The sequence below is a fragment of the Strix aluco genome, chromosome 6 (assembly GCF_031877795.1).
Source record: "Strix aluco isolate bStrAlu1 chromosome 6, bStrAlu1.hap1, whole genome shotgun sequence".
Taxonomy (NCBI): domain Eukaryota; kingdom Metazoa; phylum Chordata; class Aves; order Strigiformes; family Strigidae; genus Strix; species Strix aluco.
Genome location: NC_133936.1, coordinates 15,891,235 through 15,916,632, shown reverse-complemented (window position 1 = coordinate 15,916,632; position 25,398 = coordinate 15,891,235). Strand labels below are relative to the sequence as shown.

At 39.9% G+C, this 25,398-nt stretch overlaps 1 protein-coding gene across 1 annotated transcript in view; it reads right to left on the bottom strand.

Annotated features, from left to right (window-relative positions):
- CNTNAP5 (contactin associated protein family member 5) overlaps nucleotides 1–25,398 on the bottom strand; it is a 294,595-nt gene that overhangs the window by 82,628 nt on the left and 186,569 nt on the right. The window contains exons 12-13 of the mRNA XM_074828793.1: nucleotides 18,032–18,151; nucleotides 5,220–5,420 (exon numbers count right to left, since the gene is read on the bottom strand). Coding sequence (XP_074684894.1) covers nucleotides 5,220–5,420; nucleotides 18,032–18,151 — 321 coding nt within the window. The remainder of the gene's footprint in view (nucleotides 1–5,219; nucleotides 5,421–18,031; nucleotides 18,152–25,398) is intronic.

Sequence of the window (25,398 nt, the reverse complement as noted above, 5' to 3'; positions counted from 1 at the left end):
GGCAGAAAGTTCAGGGAAAAAGTGCATTGTTTAGGATGGATGTTTGAAATCAAAGCTTGAGGTGACATGGTGTGGGACTTCTACTGGAAAGAGAAAAATAAGGAAGGCAGGAAAAAAACCACCACCTAAAGACATTCCTGTTTCTTTGATTTTGCTCTAGGACTGATCTTTTCTCAGTCCCTGCCTACACAAATGTGCTATGAACTTGACAGACTGTCAGCCAAGTATTGTAAAGCAAGCTATCCTGCCACTGATACAGCCATCACGGTGTTAAATCCTTGATATGGTGGATGCGAGGCAGCTTCCCAAACGTTAAGTCTTTGAGTACACCCACTGCTTCTAGAAAACTAAGCAAGTTCAGTCAGAGCTGAGGGTTTCTTCAGTTAATAGTGTTTTCATACCTTCAAACATCTTGTATGTTAACAGTTTAATTAAACATGCATGTGCACACACCCACCTATCCTGGCACACATACCCTTTTTTCCTAGGTATTACCTGAGATGCTCTACAAAGAAAGGAAATCAGAGCCCTGGGGCCCTAAATTTCTTTTCAGATTCCCAGAATACAGACAGCACATTTAGAGGTAGCCAAGGCCTCCTGCCCACTCACCTCCTCTCCTGCTAGCTTGTCTTGGTCTGTGCTTCTAAGGATGAGGCAGTGGTAAAGTCTGTAATCTCTTGCTAAGAGTGTGGATGACTTTCCTAATTAATGCCAACTGTCAGATCTGCTCTGGTTATGTGAGTGTCTCTCCAACAGGCATGGAGAAGTCACAAGAGACTTGAAATTACTGGACAGAAATTGTAAGTTTCGTTTGCCAGCATCACGATAAAGCCAGATATTCCTTTGATGAACAGACATCTATTCTGATGTTCACAAACCTCCTGAAAATCTATCTGATGGCAGAGATATACAAAAATGCAGTTCAGGGCAATTTAATTTTAGTTTTCAAAGACATGCTTGCAGCTAAACTGTAATATGACAACGAGAACTGATAAGGCTGTTCCAGACAGCAAGAGATGGAGATGAGTAAAACCCTTTACCAACTGCCAGATTGCATGTCTGACACATTTCAGATGTAAAACCAAGTAACTCAATGGGGAAACTACGCTGAATCACACCCACTGGGAATGTGCCTATGTCTTCAGGACAAGAGGTAGTAGGAAGAGAGGAAAGACAAATTCCTTCATATAAACAGGAACAATTTTATGCAAACCAGGAGCTTCCCTTGGTTTCTCTCTGAGGCAGCCCAGAGTGCCACGCTTGCTCCTTTGCCCAGGCACATGATTTTTTTCTTTTCTTCCCCACATCAAAGATGCTAAAGCCAAAATTGCTATGTAACAACATGTGTCTTTGCTGGAGAGTAACTTTATGAATGAAAGGGAAATTTTTTTATTGCTTCTCTGTGAAACATGACAGTGTTTAGATCCTGAAGACAAGGATTTGGGGTTTTGGTGCTACCAAATCATGCATTCCATCTCCTTGGAAAAAAAAAATAGCAAAGCCCCAAACGAGAGGAAGCTCAGAAACAGATTAGATTCCTTGCAGGAAGGGGAATTTTTATAGCTCTGTCAATATCAGATACACCTCTGGAAGATGCCCCTCCATCAAGAACTCACTGCTGTGCTTAGTCCAGAGGTATTAATGCATGGTGATATTCAGCAGGCTGGATTAGGTCATGTAATGTTTCCTGCTGGCCTACAAATGCAGCATTGTCATCAATACATGTGCATTGTATACTGACTTCTGAAGGAAGATGTTAAGTGTGGTTCATTAACTGCAATTACATATTATGATACCCTGGGAACACAGAGAGAACACAGTGCTTCAGGCTTCCAAAAGCCTAGACTGAATCAAGAAACAAAACCCAAGAGTTTTGATTTTTTTTGTTGTTGTTGTTCTGACCCCAAATCAAACTCGCTCCAGTCACTTCTGGGCATAAACAACACAGGTGAGAACCTTTTGCAGTGAGTCCAGTAAAACACCCTAGGGTTATTCACACTTGTAGCTCGTCTTCAAGTTTAGGAATGGAAATTCTTAAAGCTTAGAACTCTTCAAGACATGTATAGTGTTCAGCACCATTGGGTCTCTAGGATCTTCTATAATATAGCAGCAGTTCACCTCAAAATGAATCTCAATTAATAGAGCTATTTAAGGCTTTGGGGAAAAAAAATGACTCGTCATTTCAAGAACTCAAACAATTTATTTTTGAGCATATTCCACATCTTGCCAAACTTACAGTCTTAGGCTATTGAGAAAGTTCAGGATGAAAAACTGAAAGTGTAATTAAAGAGCATAAAACAGGAAGAAAAAAGAGAAAAATATGATAGGGCCTGCCACATGCACAGCACTGGATTGTAATTTTTTTTCCGATTTATCAGCTGGAGCTATACTAAAGAGTTATGAGTTGTGCAATTCTTGTGTGGTCAACTGTGGCACTGCAGCAGCTGCAAGAGTGCAAGCCAGGCTGCTGGACACTGTCCCCACGTCCTCTCCCTTGAGGAGTTAGTCACAATTTTAGTCCGGGAGAAGTGGAGAAGGAGCTGCCTGTCACGAATTAGCTGGTCTTACAGTTGGTAGATAGCTTTAGCCCTGAAGATGGATAGTTTATATACTTATATAATATATATAATATACTGGATAGGATATATATTTATATACTATATTATATAAATATATAATTTACACAAGATTATCTGCTAGTTTTTTCTTTTTTTAAAGAAGAAACGATTTGGATCCTTATAAGTGTCCCTAGCTTTACAGAGGCACCACATACAAGAGGTATCTCAAAATGCACTCAATAATGTATCTTTTCCACATACACATGACCAAGTAACTCACAGAAATGTGTAAAAGCAAACACAGGCAGACCTGCTCTAATGCTGTGGCCTTCATCCTTAAAAAAATATTTTGGAAATAATGTCAAGTGTGGTGTGTGATACACAAGCCAGCAACACTGGAAGTATTTGTAAGATATTCGTTCCCCCTATTTATGAACAGTTATGCATGCTCATTTTGTTTCCCCTTTGTGTTCTGTTGCTGATATTAATGTTTCATTCTTCAACAAATGATTAGCAATACAAGAAGTTCTTGGCTGGTAAATTCTGATCATAACAAAAGACATAATTTACAGGTTTTAAAAATAAACTGACTGTAAGGCATCTGATTACTGGATCCATAAACATTCAGTGTTATAGTAACTTTGCTAGAACCAGGCATGTTTTTGATATATCTCATTAGGCAATGTATTTTTAACACAATAGGAAGTCCCATTGCTAGCTCCCCTTAAGGCTTTCTGTGGGATTCTTCTAACCTACTAACAAATTTAAGAGTTGCTAACAATCAAAGAATCACCAGGACCATACAGACAAGTAACCAGATGAGACTTTGAAGACGTTCAGAAGCCTGCCCTTAATGTCATTCGTCTCTCTGGATGAGTAAACATAAAATCCCGACCCCAAGAGAGAGTCGAGTGGAAGGCAGCCATCCTGAGTAGCCACTGGAAATATGATACCGCAGAGTGACACAGACTGATCAGACCCTCTGCTTTCTTGTTGCTGCTACATTAAGTCAGGGCAAAAAACCTTGTTCCTTCTATCATGAGAGGAAAATTAGTTTTGCTTCAGAAACTGTTCTACCAAGCACCTTAAACATCATATCCAGGGCTGTGGGACTCAGAAGAGGGTACACCTCTCCTCTCCAGAAACATCATATGAGTCTGGAGCAATGTGGATGCTTTCTATCTTTAATATACAGTCTAAAAATGTAAATGAATAACCAAATCCATTTACCATCAGCTAAATACAGCTTTTGTGGTTTCTAAGTAGTATTTTCCATTGTAGAAGCTTTCAGAGCCTTTGCACACATGAATTTACAGAGTGCAAACTCCCCTGCAGAGCTCTGACCCTCTTGCATCAGAGGACAGGCACTGCACAGTGCTATCCAAGAAGGTTGTGGTGGGTTAACCCTGGCTGGATGTCAGGTGTCCACCAAAGCCGCTCTATCACTCTCCCTCCTCAACTGGACAGGGGAGAGAAATATAACAAAAGGCTCAAAGGGTTGAGATAAGGACAGGGAGAGATTACTCACCAATTACCATCATGGGCAAACCAGACTCAACTTGGGGAAATATTAATTTATTACCAATGAAATCACAGCAGGATAATGAGAAATAAAAACTAAATCTAGAACAGCTTCCCACCACCCCTCTCTTCTTCCCAGGCACAGCTTAACTCCCGATTTTCTCTACCTCCTCCCTGTGAGTGGTGCAGGGGGACAAGGAATGGGGGTTGTGGTCAATTCATCACACATTGTCTCTGCTGCTCATTCCTCCTCAGAGGAGACTCCTCACACTCTTCCCCTGCTCCAGTGTGGGGTCCTTCCCATGGGAGACAGTCCTCCATGAACTTCTCCAACATGGGTCCTTCCCGTGGGCTACAGTTCTTCATGAACTGCTCCAGTGTGGATCTCTTCCATGGGGTGCAGTCCTTCAGGAACAGGCTGCTCCAGTGTGGGTCCCTCATAGGGTCACAAGTGCTGCCAGCAAACCTGTTCCAGCGTGGGCTCCTCTCTCCATGGGTCCACAGGTCCTGCCAGGATCCTGCTCCAGCGTGGGCTTCCCACAGGGTCACAGCCTACTTTGGGCATCACCTGCTCTGGTGTGGGGTCTTCCCCAGGCTGCAGGTGGAGATCTGCTCTGCCATGGACCTCCATGGGTGCAGGGCACAGCCTGGCTCACCACGGGCTGCACCACGGGCTGTAGCGGAATCCCTGCTCCAGCACCTGAAGCACCTCCTCCCCCTCCTTCTTCACTACCCTTGGTGTCTGTGGAGTTGCTTCTCTCACACCTTCTCACTGCTCTCTTTGGCTGCAGTTTCTGGGGTTCCCCCCCTTTCTTAAACATGTTATCATAGAGGCTCTATCACCGTCACTGATGGGCTCGGCCTTGGCCGGCGGCGGGTCTGTCTTAGAGCCGGCTGACATTGGCTCTGTTGGACATAGGGGAAGCTTCCAGCAGCTTCTCACAAAAGCCCCCCTTATAGTCCCTGTGTTACTAAAACCTTGCCGTGCAAACCCAATACAAAGGTAAAAGGTTTTTCCCTCTGTTCTGTATTGCTACTATTCATTTTGGTTTTTTTTTTCTCCTCAGTTGCAGTGCAGCCTGTACCTGCCGCATAATCAATAAGAGTTAACGAAGAAAGATTTGAGATCATGGCACTTACTTGGGGTATTCAGGAGACGTGACTTTCTGCAGTGGTAGGCTGCCTCTTGTTCACAATACTCTGCACTGTTTATTATGGCTTCAAGTTGCTCAGCACTGCTGTTGTAGTTAAAGGACATGGTGTATGGCTTCTCTGGATCAGTTCCTTGAACTCTGGTTAGCCCTGTGTTGTTGTGCTGCACTGCAGTCCAGATCTTATCTTCTGTTAAATGAAAAAGGATTGAACAGGAAGTTAACAAACTTGCAACAAGCAGGGAACAAAAAAATAATTGAAATATAATTCTTTAGTGCGTTGGAGAGAGCATCAGCAGGACCCTGGGCTCCTAGACGGTCACTCTGTGATGAAGACCTATTACAGGTCATTGTAGCCTACAGAGATGTTTCTCCCTGAACCAGCTCAAGCAAACACTACAGAGCCTGCTGAGCAAGAGAGAAACTATAAGCTTCCCAGGAACCATGGGAGACCTTCAGCATCTTCTATTGCCAGCTATCTGAAGAAAATTAGATACCTTGCAGCTGGCTTTGGCCCTGAGAGAAAAGACATAGTAATATGGCCCATGGGGGTAACACTCATCTTTTGCAAACATAGCTGTACCTGAGAGCACAGCCTATGCTGTTATAACAACAAATGGTAGAGGGAACTGTAGCTGATGAGCTTCCACAAACTCTTACCAAAAAGCTAAAACTGAGAGTATGTTCCTACTTCCCAGTTGGAAGTCAGATCACTCATTTTACTCAGTTCTCAGATTTTTCTACATATAAATTGAGTGATGCCTTGCTTGGATGATGGTGCAGAGCAACATATGACTCAGCATCTGTAGTTCACTGTAAATGTTGATACTTTTCCATGCTTGGGAGTCATTCTCATCTCCTTCATCGCATTTACTGTCAGAACAAGGGATTTTGTAGCTGACAGAAGGCAGAATCTAGGCTTAAGCACAACTTGCACTGTAACAACCCAGCTCGTGACCAGCACTGGCGTTGGCATGATAAGGAGGACATCGCAATTAAAAGCAATTAGCTTAGCAGGGAGGCTGTTTCCTGGATGTTTCTGGTGACATAGCAACAGGCAAAATAACAAGGGCTGCCTGAACAGCCAGTCTGCCAAGCTGACCCAAAGTAAAAGGCAAACTCTTTAATGAGGATTCACAGGACTGAGCCCTGCACGTGCTTCACAATAATATTAAGAGTCACATCCGGTAAACTCCCTCTTAATTGAAGACCCTGCTTGCCTAGGAATATACAAGGTACTGACAGGGCACAAATTTAAGGAAGTAAATTTTAATCATTTGATGAGAGAAAGATTCAATCTCACTTGCAGAAACCTACTAACAGGCAAGGTCTAGACAAGCTATTTCTACGTCATTATTCATGCTTCAACAGAGAAACCCTGGATAATGCTGAACCAAATCTTTTCTAAAACAATCTTAAAAACTGCATTTAAGTATTCAGATGGTTTTATCATATTACCTGGTCTGACTTCTTGCAGGGCATGAGTGTTCCAGTTACTCCTTAATACACTGGCATAATGTGCCCATTAGCTTTGTGGCCACTGCAATGCACTGCAGTTGAAGTATTTTTTGTTGAGCTACAAATATCCCACAGATCACTTCAACAGAACTCTAATAGGTGTATAAAAATCCTAAATGGACTATCTGTGCAAAGACACTCAGATGATTTAATGGATTGTCATTATGGAGGCATGCAGATGACAGGCAAGTAACAACCACCATCTGGAGACTATGTAAAGAGGTCTGTTCCAAGACCTGGCTGCAAGTTATGGAGAAACTACTCCCCCAGTAATGTATAGCATTAACTGTAAGGGCAGTTTACACTCAGCAAACCATACATTCACTCACAATGCTCTCATTATTTCTGTGATGGTAGACAGAAAGAGTTTGCTCATAGATCTGTAATTCTGTGGTTCTTATTGAGTTCAAGATGCTGCTTGTGGATCCTTTGAGTTGGAGCTCAAAGAAACATTGCTGCAATGTGTGATACACAAAAGTCAGATTAAAATCACCAGAAATATTACAAATTTATTGCTTGTAAAACTTGCTCCACTGGTTGTAATCACAGTCAACACTATAGCACAATACCCTGCACATATATTGCTTCCAATGCAATATAATTCAATGACTTCATAACACACATCTTGTACATCTGAAGGTAGTGATTCTTATCAGCCAGAGTCTGTTTTTTCGTTTGTTCTCTCAAAGATTGACATGAACAGAGTGGATTTTTCAGAAGCAGTTGAGGGTGAGCTAACTTTCCTCTCACTGAAGTTGGTAGAAGTTTAACCCCTGCCTTCACTGAAAAACCTACTGAAAAGGCAAACATCAAGTTCCTAATGCTGTAAGTGAGATATAAAACCAAGAGATGATGGAATGAACTGGTTGCTGAAATTCCAGATGGGCAGTCATAAGTTCCTCCCTACTGAGAGTTATTAACATAATTTTGGGAAATTGCAGTAAGATTAATGCTTACAATAGCGGCTACAGTGCTGCTCAGGCAGTACATCAGCCTAACACTAGAGTTTCAGAGTGGTTAATAATACTGTGCTTTCCAGGATGTACACCAGGAAGGGTGCTGTGAGGGCACCTGAAAAGCCAAGAGCGTCAAGTTCCAGTAATTTAGAAGCAACGAAGGATTACCGGGAAAAACTTATTAAAAGTAACATAGCATAAAACAGTCTTGTCAAGAAGTGTTGAAAATGTAATTAATTGACATGTTTGAAATGAGGGTGGACAAGACATCAGCAAACATACTTTTAGCAACAAGCACTCATTAACAAGTGTGCTGGACAGACAATGTGACAGGTCTTTCTCTTATTCTCTCTGTGATTGTTCATTAATTTTCAATGGTGTTGTTATCATTACAGCTACACTCAGCTGCCCCTCTGAGATCTGAACTTTGACATTCAAGAACTGGTTTTCTCCACAGGATCTTTTAGAAATAAGAAGCTAACTGCAGATTTTCCATCCTCTAGTTTGTGAAGGGAAAGGAAAAACAAATCAAGTTTCTTTCTGTACTCAAAGAAATTGTGATTTAGCAAGTACATCAGAACAGAGAGTTAGAAAAAGTAATAAAAGAAGAATTCTGGAGTTACATTTCAGACATTTCCTAATCTACACATGCCTGATCTGTTATGTTTACTACTTTTACAGATCAGATCTGTGCTTTGCTGGTCACTTCAGAGATTCCCTCTGTGCTCCATCTTTGAAGTAAAGGTAACCATCAGTACAGCTTCTCAAAAAACATGTTTGACTACATGATCTAGTGAAAGGAAAGTCACAGCCACCAGCAAGCATACCTCTAGGATGGCAAAAGCTACCACCATTCCAGTTTGTTTCTTTTCCCTGTGCACAGTTGGTGTAGAAAGAGCACAAAGAAACACATCCTCTGGTACCTTTTTATTTTTAACAACAACCAAAAAAAAAGGCAAAGAAAGAGACTTTAAAAACTTGAAGTCTGAAAAGGAGTCTTCAGATTAGAAGGGGAACCCAACACACTGCAGATGCAAGACAAAAGAGCTGGTGACAACAATGTTAGAGGAGGAAAAGGAAGTGAGATGTGTTCAAACATCTCAGCCATGCTTTTTCCTGCTTCCCAGGGAAAGGATAAATACTTCCATTTTAGAAAGAGGGACGTGAGGTGTAGAGGGGCTAAATTACATACACAAAGTCACACACAATCTGCTAGAAGAATAAGGGATTACATTCACATCACAGTAAAAAAAAAAAAAACCAAGAAAGTTCTTTCTTTTAAAAGGACACCCCTTTGTTTACATGAATCAAATGAGCCTGAAAGCGATTTAAACTTTAGTTTGCTTTGGACAGAGTGGGAGAGCTGACACTGCTCCCTCTGGAGTCTCAGTTGACTCGGGGAGAAGAGCTGGAGGGCAGTAAATTCTCGAACCATTTCAAGACAATAGCAAAACCATGTGCACCTGCTTTAGTAGAACAGAAAACCACACAAAAATAATGAAGACCCTCACCATTCAGGTTAACTCTTAGGCTTTATTCAAGCACCATTTTCTCTACCTCAAGCCCAGCAGCATTTAGAAAAAAGATCATGCTATCTTCTCAAATTCACACGCACAAGTGGAGGTAGGGCTGCTCCCAGAATACAGCTGCCTGCCTCAGAATGAGGTCAAGGAATTTTACCCTTACAGCTCGATCAGTGTGTACTCTGACGCCTACTGCCAACAATCTGGGAGCTTGCATTCCAGGAGTGCTTCAGGACCTGTGTAAGAAATACAGCTGCAATCTGGACATGTACACAGATCGCTACAGCTAGAAAGTAGTGCAACAGCTGTCTGCAACCTTAGCTCCATGACTTGCATATGCCTTTGCGGAGGCATACCTCTGCACAGATTATGCCTATGGCTTTTGAAAATGGGGCTTCAAATAGTATTCATATTTCACAATACAAGGACTGATTTTTTGAAAAAAGACCTTTGGGGTTTTTTTGTTTGTTTTTATTATATTTTTAGGCATGGACACTGTAATCATAGATGCAAACCAAGTTTAGTGCCACTGGCTCCTTATAGCCACTTCCATACCTGGAAACTTTTAAACTAGGCAGATAAGGCTCTTTTTTCCTTTATTTCAAGAAAGAAGTTATCATTATCTTTTTACGTCTGTCCATACTATATGTTTTTTTCCTGTTTACTCAATTTAATGAGCTCTCCCTGCACTTGTGAATTTGCAATGAGAATGAAAAAGCTGTTCTCCAAGCAAAGGTCACTGTTTATTTTTACCTTCTATTATTCCACTTTATTATTTTATTACTTTCTCAGCTTGGTAAAATTTCAAACCGCACACAAGCTGAAAGTCATTCAAAACCCAGTAGGAGAGTGCAGCCACATCTTCTACTGTATAACCTGGAATAGTTAAATGCGGCCTTGAAAAGCAGATTTCCTAAATGCTTGTTAAATTGTTCCATAATTCAAAGGTGACAATGCTTTAATTTCAGGGTAATGCTACAGCTTTATGACTTCGCAGTTTTATTTAATGGTCCAATTTACTAGGATATTATGCTGCCTGTATTTGGTCCTAGGAGATGTTTTTACAGCATGGGACTGCAATGCATTTAGCACATTTTAGACCCTCTGTTTAGCCTCACCCATAGTTCTATCATCTTGCTGGAAGCCTCCAAGTTGCTTTTGACGGCACATAAATTAAATTGTGGGAAATTAGAGCAGCTGGGAAACTGGCTTTCAATGAGTTCTGTATTGTCTAATTCTCATTTTTATTCTTCAACTTGAAATATCTCTGTGGAGCACATTTCACCCATACAAACTGCATCACTCCTTTGTGATTTAGGAGGTTTGTCACAAAACAAGATTATTCAGACTGATTAAATTGCCAACAAGCCAAACATACGGTAAATGCTACATGAGAGAGAGAAAAATTGCTCTGAGAGCTCATATGATGCATTTGTTTCATAGTGCTCTACATTGAATGCCAAATGTTGTCCTGAAAGCTATACCTATAACTACAGGAGTAACCACAGGAAGGACAGACTCTCCTCCTTGAACGTTGTAGTGTTTTAAGCTGCAGTGGCAGTTTAACCCAGCCACTCAACATACACCCCTCAAAGAATATGAAAAGATAATTTCTTATTGCAAACAGCTTTAATTCACTGACTGCAAGAAGATGTTTTCTGAGTCTCCTATGAAATCCACCCCTTTTTTTTTTTTTTAATAGCTACCTTTTTTTTTTTTTTTTTTTCTGTTGGCTGACCCAGCAATATGTGCTTTTTCAGCTTGTTTCGTGCTCATCAGCCTCCTCCTGGTTTCTGATTAAGCCACTTCCAGCCAGTGCAGAAGCACTGCAATGCATTTCCATGGAAAGAATTCTCGGGGGGGTTCCTGTCCCCCCCAGTGGGCATGCAGCCCACTCTCCGATGGTACTGGCAGACTGCACCTGCCAATGTGCATTCCTCAGGGATGCCCACGCCTGGAACCATTCCCCATCTGTAAACCCTTTCTGGCAGTCAGTAGTTGGCACCAGGAAGGCACCACCCCACCCCTGGCTCCACAGCCAGGCTGCCCCAGCCCTGGCAGAGAGGGAAGAGCTAGATTCCCAACTCTCTTGCTCACTCTGAGCCCATGGTTTGAGGCACCTCTGTCAGTAGAATGACCATACCAGGCGGCTCTGATGGATGAGAACAAGACACCTCTTCTGCAATCCCTTGCACCCTCATCCCCATGTGCTGGAATCCAAAGATGACAAACCATTATTCCTGCCAGCCTACTTTTTGATGACACTCCCTTTCCATATTTCCTCTAATACAGGGTATCTACAACAAGCAGTGAGAAATATTCCTCTCCAAAAATTGAAGAGGAAGTCGCTGAACTACTTCCTAGTGCAAAATGGACACTTCTCCACTGTACTCACACTTGCTGCACTTGTGACAACAGTGCAATCCTCTCTGACTCAGTTTCCTTCATCTAAGGTGAGTTTTGAGAGACTCAACATACTCCCTTTACTGCTGGTTCATATGCTTTGTGATGGCTCAGACATCTGCATGAGCCTGGCAGACACGAAGTGGAGCCCACAGGAGACCTGCTGTTCTGGTGCCACACCAGGAGGCTGGGCAGGACATCTGCAGGTTTCCAACATGGCACTAGACACCCGTGTCTGGGGCAAATGGATTCACCCCTTGTAACTGAGACAGCTGAAGTGACTTTTAGAGAGCCAGAACTTATCTACTGTTACGTTCTTCTGTACTAACACTTCCTCGGAAGCCTCCTGCAAGTGTGACAGTGAAGGCAGCCTGCAGGACTTCTGCTGTGATGCTCATCAAAAACACTGAACTCATCATTTTACTGAAAACATCAAGGTAGCTGTTGACAGCACAATGCCTTTGACATAATATAAGCACTAAAGAGTCTTCATATTATAAATTCTGGAATAGTTATTGAAAATTCAAAACAGAAATGTATAAATTGTCAGAACTACAGCGTGCTGAAAGACCTGTAGTGTTTGAAGGGATAAAGTGTAAATCTTTAAGGGCTGTCTTTAATCTAAATAGTAGTAAATAATTTTTAAAGGATTCCCATTTGTTGTTTTCTCCAGTGATAAATTCAATTACAATCACAGACAGTAAGCTGCAAGGTACACTCATTAAAAAAAAAAAAAAAAAAAAAAGACAAACAACAAAAAAGGCACTCCAAGAACCTCCTTAAGAAGTTCAAATCTGTAAAATCTTATCTAGCTCATTCTGAGAATCTCAGGGAGTTTCACCATTTAAGTTCTTGTCCCACAATTACAGAGTTGCAGGTAATAAAACCAGAATTAAGGGCATGATCTCCTCCTTCTCCTCTCTTATTGCCTCAGTCTAACTGGTGGCAGTCCTCCTTTCCACATGAGAGTCTGCCAAGTCCACAGGAAACATAACAATGGTTAAATCACATGGTGACTTCTGTATCAGTCTAATTGCTATACAAAGTAAAAGGAGGTGATTTCTTATGGAAAATGAACTAATAAATTATATAAGCAGATGAACTGAGAGTCTCGTGTGGAAACAAAGGGAAGGTAGATGCTCTGGAGAGTAATACCACCAGTTCCATGATTATTTTGGGAACATCACTGGGATCTCTACTGCAGTGATTGAGGTTCAGCCAGCTCTGCTTTGTAGTAGACTGTCTCTTTGTTACTCCAGACTGCTCCTTGTTCATAGCAAAGTGAGTGAAGCTGAACTGCTACAGTATTTTCCTCAAATAGCTGATCAAATATCATACTGTAAATGGGACTATTCAGACACCTAGAGTATTTAGACACTTCAGCTAAAACACAACTTGTATTCTCCTGAATTCAACCCCCTTTACATGCCATGAAATATGTACTATCTGGGAAAATAAAATCTTGATCATTGTTAGCTGAATAAAAAATAAAAAATTGCAAGTATAACTTTGGCAATCTCCTTCACATCTTAGAATCCCTTAATCTGTCTGAGATTTAAACACAGTTTCAACACAGAGATAGAGAAAAGAAAGCTTTACTTTTCTGGCGTCAGAAAAATAGGCAATATTTGCATTTTGAGAGGTGACTGCAAAACTGAGATGATCCACAACAAGGAGAGATATATTTTTTCCTTAATTACTTTTTCATCATGTCAGTTTCAATAACAGATCTTGGACTAGCAGCAAGACCTGGGATAAGGACTAATTTTCCCCCAATCTGCACCCCTGGAGGAAAAGAGGTGAGGAAGGAAAAAAAAAAAAAAAAAAAAAAAAAAAAGGAGACAAACTATTTGAGGACTGAACAAATATCTAGCTAAGATAAAATTAAGCATTGATTTAGTCATGGCAATTTCTAAGCATTATTGATTTGATAGCCCAGGATCTACACACAGTAAAACAGCATCAGTGAAGAAGTACAGTGGCAGAATTACTCAAGTGTATTGTAAGCAAATCTTTCAGATATTAAGGGTAAAATTTATTCCAGAGGAGATGAAAAAAGGTCATTACACTTTCCATACAGGACAGCAAAACAAGTACATGGATGTAGATTGCATGTCTATAGACTTTGCACTGGAGAAAGTGAGTATTAGCATTTAAGTAGTACTCCAGACAGATCAATAGATTTCTAAGCAACAAGAGAAAAAGAATAAACCTCGCAATGATAGAAAGACTGCCAGACCAGAGGTTCAGAGGGTCCACTAGATGTTTTTTGTATTGATTGTTATCAGTCACTTCAGTGGGAAGTGAAGATTAATTCAACTGGTCTAATTATCAAACAATCAGCCTACAGGGAAAATTTCTTTCCCAGCGCTGGTGGTTATTACCTCAAAGCATGACAAGATACATTCTCTCTGTACTTTATGCAAAAAAGTGTGGGCATAGAGCACCATGGATGATGGGAGACCCGGGTAAAACAAGCAGAACTAGTTTACATTCCCATCCAGACAGCCCTGGAAAAGGCTAGCTATGTTCCCATGGCGCTGAACACAATCATCTCAAATTAATAAACTCTGCATGGACCCTCATGGTGTCTCTCATAGCATCCAACTACATATGATCACGGTTTGGGCACATACACCTGGTTCACTTCCCTCATGCACATGCATATTTGGTGTGTATTCCTCGTTGTTTCTTACAGTTGATGAATTTCCCTGTGAAAGTGACTTTGCTTTGTGTATAATGGGCATATAAGGTGAAGAAAACATTATGTTAATAAGGCACTGTCTTTTTTAAAAAAAAATCTAGTTTTGAGTTTGTTGTCTTCCACTGTCATTGAACTGTCTCTTTATTCCTATTGTAAGAAAATGCAAATAAACATCAAGATCACTTCTGTCAATGAGTCCTATTCACTTTGGATCTTCCCAAACTAAATAGTCCTGGATTATTTACTTCTAACCTCTCTCTATACAGATATCTTTCTATGCCTTTAATTAGGTACATTACTGTTCCTGACAACCTCCTATTTCAACAACGTATTTTACTTTTAGAATAAACAGCCTTCAAGATAAGATCCTTCTAAAGTGCTCCACACACTCTTCCCTCTTCTTGACCAATTTAAATAATAGCATGCCATCTACAATTTTTGTCACCTTGCTTTTTCAGCCACTTCTCCAGACAATTAATACTTTTACCCACTTCGTTATCAGCAGATATCCTGTGACACTCTATTGTTAAATTTCGTTCCATGCTGAAAATTGGCTTCATATTTTTAAATATTTTTTTCCTCATTTTGTCTTCCTGCAAAATTTCCCTTCCCTTAATTTCTCTCTCCCTCTTTGTCTTTGTATGATTGTCCAATTCCCTCTCAACACACAAAATTGCAATTTACTGGTTTCTTCAGAATTTTTATTCAGCATTGGACTGTTGAAGTTGACAGGCTGCAGAGAAATCACTGGGACCATAGACACAATAAACTAACTTGTAATGTCGATACTTCCCATATCCACATCACATATTGGATGCCTATGACCAGACACCAATATGTGAGAAAGCTGCTGTTAGTCTGCCCTGGTTAATAACTGGATACAAACAAGGTCCCTATCTGTTCAATTAAACAGGTAAAAATTAGAAATAATTTTAAACAAATGTAAATGAACATTAAGGAACAACACTGTTCTCTATATGCAATGATGCTGCTCCTTACTGATGATCTGATTCCTTCTTTGAATTCATCCTTCAGAGATTCAAGGCAGTGTAATTCCCAGAGGTCATTAGTTCACTGCACCTCTACTTTTAAAAGCACTACATGAGTCATTTCCCTGGATTTTCCATTCCACCTCTAAATTCTTCAGCCTGAACATGTTTTGGACATAAAGAGGTTACTGCTTCTTGAACTGTATACAAAAAGAACAGCCAGAGTAAAAGCAAATCTTCGTTTAGCCCAGGAGCCCACCTCTGTCTTCGAGGGTGAACACACACCCAGGCAAGCGAGCAAAGGCAAAAGACTTTCCAGAAACTCATTCCCGTTTCCCAGCAATCTTTGTCTCACAGCTGCCTGAGCAGGGAGCTGCAACTAAACCTCCCCATTTAATTGGACCTTCTGAATCTATCAGACAAGACTGGGGCTTTTTCCAGCCTCTTTTCTTCCCTTTGTTGATACATTGACCTCCTTGATGTCCTGTGGTAGTAAGTTTCAAGTTGAATTATTCATTTCATCAGGAAAAAGAAAACAAACAAAACCCCTCCAAATCTCTCAAAATCCTGCTATCTAATAATTTAACTGTTCCTTAGCTCCTATATGATGAAAAAGAATCAATCCCTATTTGCTTTCTCTATGCCACAGATGATCTCCATGCTTTCCTGTGACAGTTCCCTCCACCACTTTTTTAATTTGTTTAGTTTCCCTGTACGTGGAAGCCATCCATGTTTCTGACCATCTAGATTTTTCCATGCACAGGAGGTGCGGTATGGATCTATGTCACTGAACAGTAATGTTGACTTTTTTGTCTCTGTTCTTTGTATGTTGCTAATATAACAACATAGAATTTTATTTTTTGACTTTCCCTGAATATTGATACTTTCAGAAAGCTATGCAGAAGCATCACTTAAAAAGAACAACAAACTCAGAATCCATCCCTGTGCACATACAGTTAGTTTTTCCATATTTTGCACTTAATCTATTACTGTAAACAATTTTTATCAGCATAACAATAACGTATGTTCCCAGAGAGAAAAGAAGTTCTTGTGATTAAGGCACCCAAACCATATTTAGATGATACAGAAGCATAACCCAACTGTACCTCAAACTCTCTGGACAACTGTAAAATAGTAATTTCTTTCTATGGCTCAGTCCTTTTTTATGCAATAGGAATAATAGAGATGCCTGTGACAAATGACCTTCCCCTGCCTCAAATGAGACATCTAGGGGAAAATAAGAAATACGAAAAAGTTTTCCAGGCTAGGAGGTTCTGCCAGTTTTCCCCACCTCCACGTTTCTCGTAACCAAAATAAATAAGAATGTCAGCAAGTTCATTACAGATAGAGAGAAAATCAGGTATATGCCTCCTGGATTTCTGCCAAATAAAATTTATTTGAGAAAAAGCAGATGCTTTCTGCAAGGAGTTTGTCAAAAATCCTACTTCTTCAGCAGAGATAAAAAGCACTGACAATGTTTTGATCACACACATTTATATGATAAATAATAAAAATGAACACATTTCCCACACTGGAGATCAAGGAAGGATATTCAGACAGAAAGGTGAAACTGTGTTTCAATTCTTACGAGATTCAACAACAGTGAAGGAGACACATCTTATTAAATATTTGTTACACTTGAATAAAAAACATACTTAATAATTAACTGGTGTTCATTTAATTAACATAATGATTGCCCAATTAAATCAAAATGAAAATTTAATTTGAGACACTTTAAGTACAAGGAGATTAAGGATAAAACATGAATATCCTGAGTCCTTAGTTTTCAGGACTGAGTGTGGAGGTGATATGTGGCAAAGTAGCTCAACCAGAATTAGTAATTTAGAACAGGTAATAAAATATTCTTTCATCAGCACCTGGCCACAGGAAGTAAAAAATGCTGAACAGGAGACAGTCTAGGAAATTTCCTCTCCATTTCAAAACTAAAAAGCAGAAAGGACGCTCTATGATATGAGCTATGTAATCTTTTCTCATACCCTTGCATGACAGTCCTATATACAAAATAGAACCCACTTAAGGGGAGAATGTCAGACAGGTATATTCATTTGAAACACTTTTTATTTTAAAACTACAGAACTGTAAGGTTGAAAAGTCTCAACCAACAGGTCACCTTGCCAGGCTCTTGTTCTGCTACCTGTCTCTTCGGTGCCCCTCTTCTTAAGAGAGCCGTGCCTTCTCCTCCACACAGATACCCAGGACTATCAAGGTTTCTGTTCTCTGGGACATCAAAGGCAGCACATCCATATGAGGGGAGGTATGCCTGCTTAAGTCAGACTGGAAGGGTTTACAGCTAGCTCAGTGAAAGGAGTTTAATAATTGTTCCCAAATGTAGTGTTCTAGTAAAGCAGAGAAACTATTCAGTTTCAGAAGAAGGATTCAGGTCTAAGTTTCTACATATTTAGTAAAAAACACAAACATCTCATCATTAAAAGTTATGATATTATGAAAAATATATCAGCAGTGCCCTTTATAAGGTGCAAATACCATTGTAAATACCACTTAGCAACAGTACAAGGTGAGTTTTTCAAGGAAATGCTCAGAGTTGAACTTCAGTTACTATCAGTTCTCTGCTTTTTCCCCACTACTGAAAGACCTGTGATTGCACAGTCTTCTTAGTAGAACAATGATAGATATGTCAATAATATTAGAGCCAACATAAAGTACTGAAGACAAGGTTAGGTCATTACCTGTTATATTGCAAAAAACACGGAGTGGTCCAAGTGGTCCACTTCCATCAGAATCGATGTAGAAGAAACCTGACGTCTTCCCTTGGTGTCGGTAACCCTCACAAGATTGTTCATAGATAGCTTTAAAAGAGAGAGAGTAATTGCATCACAAACAAGGAGAAAACTGACAGACACATTTTATACATGAGTACTGCTTTAAGCATTGTTATAAACTGTTGGTTCACTGCTGATTAGCATGTGAAGGAGTTTACTGCATTTGGACTTGAGTCCATTCTCAAAATTAGGCATGTATTTAACTACTTCCTCGATCTTAATATATTCTGGCTTTAAAGATATAGCTAATGGCCTTATTTTGGATTGAAGTATGTAAATTCTTAAGTAAATTGATATGAACTTTCAGATGTGCCACCATCTAGTTATGGAGTGATACATATATGTGTTCAAATAGTATTTCAAAGACATACGTACTTACACACATGTACACATGATTTACTACCTAGGCATGTGCTCAAGTCTTGTCAACACAGATGACATATTTTTGCCAGTCCTAAGATTCCCTGCAGGATATTGTTAACAGGTAGCTATAAACCACCATCTATTACCCAAATGAAAACAAGCCATTGTCCCCTAGCAGAAAAGCTCAAACTCAGATATGGTCTCCATTCTGGGTGACATATTTATGCTTCAGACCTACTTTTATACAACCAATTCTTTCTCTCTGCTTATCAATATTCTTCTTCTGGAGGGCTAGTGCCCATGAAAATCCAAGAGGTTAATAAAACAAGCACAGCAGGTCACCAAGACCAAGAACAGGAGGAAAAACTCCCACAGGCCTGTACAATTCCTTGTATTTGAGGCATGTTTTCAGGAAAGATATCATAACTGTCACTTCACATGGGGCAAAGAGAAAACTCCCCCAGAGAGGCATTTAAGAGGTATCAGAAACCTATATGCATGATCCTGGATCTTGAGCAACAGTAACGTTAAATCCCATTGCAGGAGGATTGATTTTTTTTTCCACTCTATTAAATACGTACTCGATTATACTGACAAGCTTATTCACCATAACAGCATATGATTGTTCAACTAATTGTCAGCAAATAGAATAAAAAACACAGATAGACTTAGCAGATAGATCAAGACTTCCTTTTTTCTTCCTATGAGACAGAGTTATTTGGAAGACACAGTAATGGAAATGCAAGCAAACAGAATTACCCCTAATCGTTAAGTAAGCTTTTCAGTTCTACCAGTAGCAGAACACACAGAAATATATTTGAACATCATCTCCGGCTTCTGTGAAGTCAAATCTATCTTCTTCTTACCCCTTAATTTTAAGAGCACATTTAGCTACTATTTGCATATTCGTACATCATTATACAGCAAACACAGGACAACATATTGGGAGATACTCAGGGAAACTGCTGAATAACCCATTTGTTAGTCACTGCAAATCTTTTTTTCCAGGCCTCCTCAACTCTTCAGGCAGCAGAGCAGTACAGTTAAACTTGATATAACATAATATCTGCTGTATTGAGGTTGTAAATACAACTGCAAAGTTCCCAGTGTCTTTCATCTGGAAGGAACTCAAGATTTGCAGACCGAGTGCAGTGAGAGCACTTCCTTGCCACTTCTGAAATGCAATTCCAGCCTCTCCTGCAGAAGGCAGCAATTGCTCTGCACCAGCAGGAATAGTTCCTCATTCCCACTCCTGTGTGATCATAGACTCACATCCCTTCTTTCCCCTCATCCCCTAGAAGTAGTTTCTCTAACGCAACAAATTTCAGAAAGGCTTAAATGTCAGTCTGAAGTAGCCTTGTCTGACTATTATTCTGAAGAATGCTATAAGATAGTTAATCACTCACATTTTAATGAAATTTGGACATTTCTTCACTTCTGCTGACAAAACAGAAGAATCACAGTTCTAGGGGCTCCGATCCTAAACTGCGTATGAATTAAGAGTCGCACCAGTCAATCACTTGTACCACTCACTGAAATATGCTTTTCCCTTGTACATGTCTCTCCCAACCAGACACCTTTAGCAGGCAGAACATCACTAAGTGCTAAATATGCACAGCATTACCCTTCCCGGAGTTAAGAAGCTGCTTAAGGTACTCAGCACCGCGTGAGACAGTGCTTTAATTAGTATCCATCCTATAATAAATAGAATTAAGAAAGCTTCTTCCTGACAGTCATTAGCCTGGTGTAGAAAGCACCGTAGGAGTCCAGAAGATCTCTAAATTCCCCCTGTGATAGCTGGCCAAGTGTACATATTAAACGCAAATAAAATAAAATCCCCAAACCAGAACCTATTGTTCCACTATTCACAACCTGAGGGGCTAACAGAGAGTCCCTCAGTTGCCGAAGTGCTGACAAAAGCAACTGGGATATGGAGGGTCAGGGAAGAGACCGTAACAGGCGATTAAGTAAGCAATCAAGGAATCATGGTTTGATCAATTTGCAAAGTTCTCAAACTGCAGTTCACTTAGTGAATTTGCTGTCATCATCATTACGGGACACTTTATCTTGTCTCATTAGGGAATATGCCAATTGCTCCCCCTGAATTGTTTGCTGAGTATTTTTGAAGACAAAGGGTAGTGCAAGGGGTAGAGACATAAAACTAATATGTTGTCAGTGAACTGGCACAGCTAGAAACTCATTCTTCATCAAAACTTTTTCTTACTAAGTGTTTTGCTGCTTCTTGACTGCCATTTTGGCTGAAGGCCAGATATACTCTTTTCAAATTAATAAGGAAAGATGTGAAGATTCAGCCATTAATAATGTGGGCAGATGCAAGCAGAGATGATCTACTCACCTTTAGATGGTCCTTTGTCACTGCAACTTTAGGAAAAAAAGGCTGTATAGAGCTAGAAATCAGTCTAGGCATGCTCAACTGGTATAAATCTGAAAGGTGCACAAGCTTCAGTGAAACTACAGTTATGTCTGCCAGAAGAAAATCCATCCTGGTATGTTTTCCTTTTGGTTATATGAGAATTCCAGCAGTAAATACTAGGGAGTAGCACAAGAAGTGGGAAAAGGCTGTAAACCTCGAGCTGTAGCACATACTCTATCTATCATGACTTAGAGGAGATCTGGTTTGGTGGACAGTTTCTTTTGTAGTTACATGCTGAGTGTTTCACATGCTTATATCTTAAGCATTTGGTACTGCATACTTCTAGACATGATGGGCCATTGCTTTTAGTTCTCCTTTTTGCTATTTATCCTGTATAATGCATCAAGGAGAAAACTATATTTGTTTTCCAGTCACTGGCAGATGCCCCCACAGACATTTCAAGTGCACCATCCATTCCAAGCTCTGCTCAATGTCTTTGCAGGCTGAGCTGATTGCTTGTTGCAGAATAAAGTTATGCAATTCCATTTGCTGAAAAAGGCCCTATTACTCCAGTGACAACAACCTTAAGCTGTCTTTATGGTTTAATGAAAGACAAGGTCTCTTTGCAGTCATTCTTCTCTTTATGCAATCAGAAATAACATACAAAATAAAAACCAGGCGAACAGTCGGCTGTGACTGTTAAGACCCCAGAGCCTTAACTCTGAAAACTGCCTTCATAGTTATGTTCCATTTTGTGCCAGGCATCTCTGATGTAGATGGAAATGTGGTTGTTTTGGGAACAGTAGGAAACCATTACTGTAGTTGTCATTAAAGAGTCACCAACCATTTATGCATGTAATAGGGCCTTACTTTCAAAAAGCAAGCACCAAGTGTAATTATGGAACTGTTGACAAATGCATACATTTTAATGTCAAATAACGTTTGCAGTAATTGCACCTTTTTAACAAAGGAGAGGTATTCATCAGTTCATTCAGAGTAGAACCCATCAACAATTTTCAAGCATTATTTTTAAATTTAAAAAACCAACAAAAACACAAACAAAAAACAGTGATTTTATTCCTTTCTGTGAAGCATTTTAATGGTGTTTATTCTTTCCCTCCTTCAAGTTTATTTTCAAATTTTAAAATGTTCACCAAAATAACAAAAATAATGTTCTTTACAGGCTGCTCATGCAAAGCTTGTTTCCTCATTAAAATGCTTAATCAAGCACTTTTTGAAAACATAATTTAAAAAATGAAACCTCTAGGTTGTCTTTTGTCTCAAAGAAGCAAGACAGTTTTCCTTCTCTAACCCTCCCACACTTTTTTTGGACTAATTTTGACTTATACCAGCCATTGAAGCTAAAATGATAGTTTCCATCAACATTTGCTTCACTGAGCCAGAACCACTGAAAATCACAGTTTATGACTTCTAGCCCCTGCTGCGTTTCCTCAGGCCCTTTTGGGAATGAGCTGCACTGCCATGCAGCGATAGCACTGCAGTTCCTGCCCCCGAGTTCCCGCAGGCGGTCAGGACGAAGCTGTTTGCTTCAGGGAGTTGCACTATGCTAGTGCTCGACAGAAAGAAATGACAGCAGTGCACATGAACCCAGGCTACTCCCCTGCAAGTATGACTTGGACTTCAGAGTCAGGTATGGCAGGTAAAATCATTAGGGTAAACTACAGCACAAGGCAAAAACCAAAGCGTAAAAAGAGTCACGGGGCAGAGTTTGGCTGATGAGCTATTGCTGGTAACAGTGGGCATTCCCGGAAGACAGAACAAGAAACAGCTTGACTCCAAGGTCCCAGATTTAGTAAGGGAAACTGGACATCAGAAATATCTGTTTTACTTGGTCACAAAGAGACTGGATATCTTTTATTGACTTTTTCTTTTTTCTTTTTTTTTTTTTTTTTCTCCCCAGAATCACTTATAAGCTGTAACATTGGACCCTGTGCTGACATTTTTGCAGTGCCCTTCAAGGAATTTTTTTAAAGGCTACTGCTGTGTTTCACAGAGAAATTTAAAATCATGCCAGAGCTAGCTACTGAAACTGATGCAGCCTGAGAGCCCCATTCTTCATACCAAGAGCTATTTCCCTAAGTACTGTATGTGTCTTGCCTACCCGCTAGGATGAGCTGTGCTGATGGTGCTCAGGCATGCACAATACTGACAGAATTCAAGATATCTATCTCCCAAGCCCTTATAGTCCTCTGTGAAATACAAATACCCAGTTTCTCCCTCAGGTATCTCTTTCAGCCTTAAGTATCTCAAATTAAACTAGCTTTTCAGATCAACAACTCATCCCATCAGAGCATTCATTCTGAACACTGCTTTACTCGCTGATCATAATGGCCATCTTTTTTTTAGTTCTCACTTCTCACCTTTCTGGGTGATTAAGAAATGGTTCATCAAACTTTGATCAGCATTTACAAAATAAACACTTTATCGCCAGTCAGATCAACATCACCCAATTCTACATGTTCTCTTATATCTCCTGGGATATAAAGATTCATAAGTTCAAAAATCAAAATTATGGATCTGAAACATACACATTCCATATTTTTGCAAGCCACATACACTACATCCCTACACACTTTGATTGATCAAGGTTCGAGCTGTAGATCCATGATTCAGACTTCAATGCCAGAAAGGCATTAAGAATTGTAATGTCATTATAATGACCTATTTTGACCTTTTGTGTAAAATCAAGTACAGAATTTCATTTTCTAATTCCTTCATCAAGACTCTTATGGCTGGTCAGCCAGAGCACATGCAGTAGCTCTCCGCACCCTGCAGTCAGGTCTGACAGGGCTGGGGTCCCTCTTAGCTTGGCTTTGCAATTGAAACTTCAGCCTTGATTCAGTACACTGCAAGAGCCTGACAAGTTTTAAATATGAGCAATTTCATCACTGTTCAGCTCTCTGAAGTATCTTGAACCTGTTAATCCAACTGTTTTAATTACAGTTCTTAAACTAGAAGAGATTGTGTCCCTGTCGTAGCTGAAATCTTTAACAGCACATGGCTGAGCACAAACATTTGCAAGGTCAAACTTCCATCATTTCCAATACAACATTTTTTAATTCAGTTTTCCACTGACTACCTGTTATTATATTGACATTTGGCTTCCAATCTTACTTTTGCCCTAACCAGTTCACCTGCAGTCTCCACGACAGCTTTCACTAAGCACATGCTTACTGTTTCACTGTGGAGCTCCCAGCCGGCCTCAGTTTTCCCAAGTACTTAACAGCTCTGTTTCCTTTGACTCCATGCTGCTAACTTATAAAACCTCTCCTCTCTCTCAGACCACTTTAATTTCATTTTTAGCCCCGAGTTCTAACAAAGAACCCCCAAAAACAGACTGTTCTTTGCTCACATACTTGAACCTCTGCAAATAATCCCCAGGGAGCAATATATTTAAATGGATGGATGAATGAACTTGTTTATTCATCCACTAAGACGGACCCCTTACCTACAATTAAATAGTGCTGGGTGTTGGACTGAATGAATTACAGTGATATCCAGACTTCAGTTTTACTACTGGGAGACCAGGCAAGGTAAACCTCTCTGCCCTCCACCCAGCAGTACATTATTGTTATAGATACAACTAAGGGAGTAAATTCCAAATCAAAGGTAATTCGTTTGTTTGGGGCTTTTTTTAATCAGGGGATTTAATATCCTTTTAAAATTTAGTGGATATCGAGATAACTGTCCAAAAAAATAAAATTAATTAAAAGTAAACCTTAAAATTCCCAATATTTCTTTCCTACTGTACTTCCAATTACTTTGGAAATTGATCACACATTTAATTGCAAATACTCTGAGCTGGAGATTCAGAATTTGAGCTGTACTAGTTATAATTATCAAAATGAATCCTGCAGTATTGCTGTTTCTAGATTGGATTCTCATAATCTAATAAAAGTAACTGATAATTTTCAGATTCTCAGGCGGATATAAGATTTTATGGTGCTATAATAAATAAAATGAATTAAAAAGACCTAAAGAATTTTAATTCTTAATTTCATTGGGAAGTGCTGACACTGTCCACTCCTCAGCTAAAACACAGCAGTGAGATGCATGTTGCTTTTACTACCTCTAACAATTGCACATTCATGAAAAATAGGAGGAGGAATACTTATTGCCAGATCATTTGGGACTCATTTCATTGCTTTGTAATTCTTTGCACCTTAGATGCAAAGAGTAATAATAACCCTTATAAAAATTATTGTTCTTGTATTCTGAGGTGAAAACTTATGTACTGGTTAGACTGGAAAGGCCAGTAAGAGCTAGGGATTCTTTCAGGATCTGCAACCATCCCTGGACTGACCTTGGACAAATTGATACACACAAATGCCAACATAGGCTGAATTAAGCATTCTCACCAAAACGCTCAGAGCTCCTGGAGGCAGACTGGATATGACTGTTTCACCCTCTGCTTCTAGACCTCAGGCCTAACAGATTTCTTCTTACAGATTCAGCATGGTGAGTGTTCAAATCAAGGATTTTTCTAAATAACAACTAAAGCAATATGCAACATGAA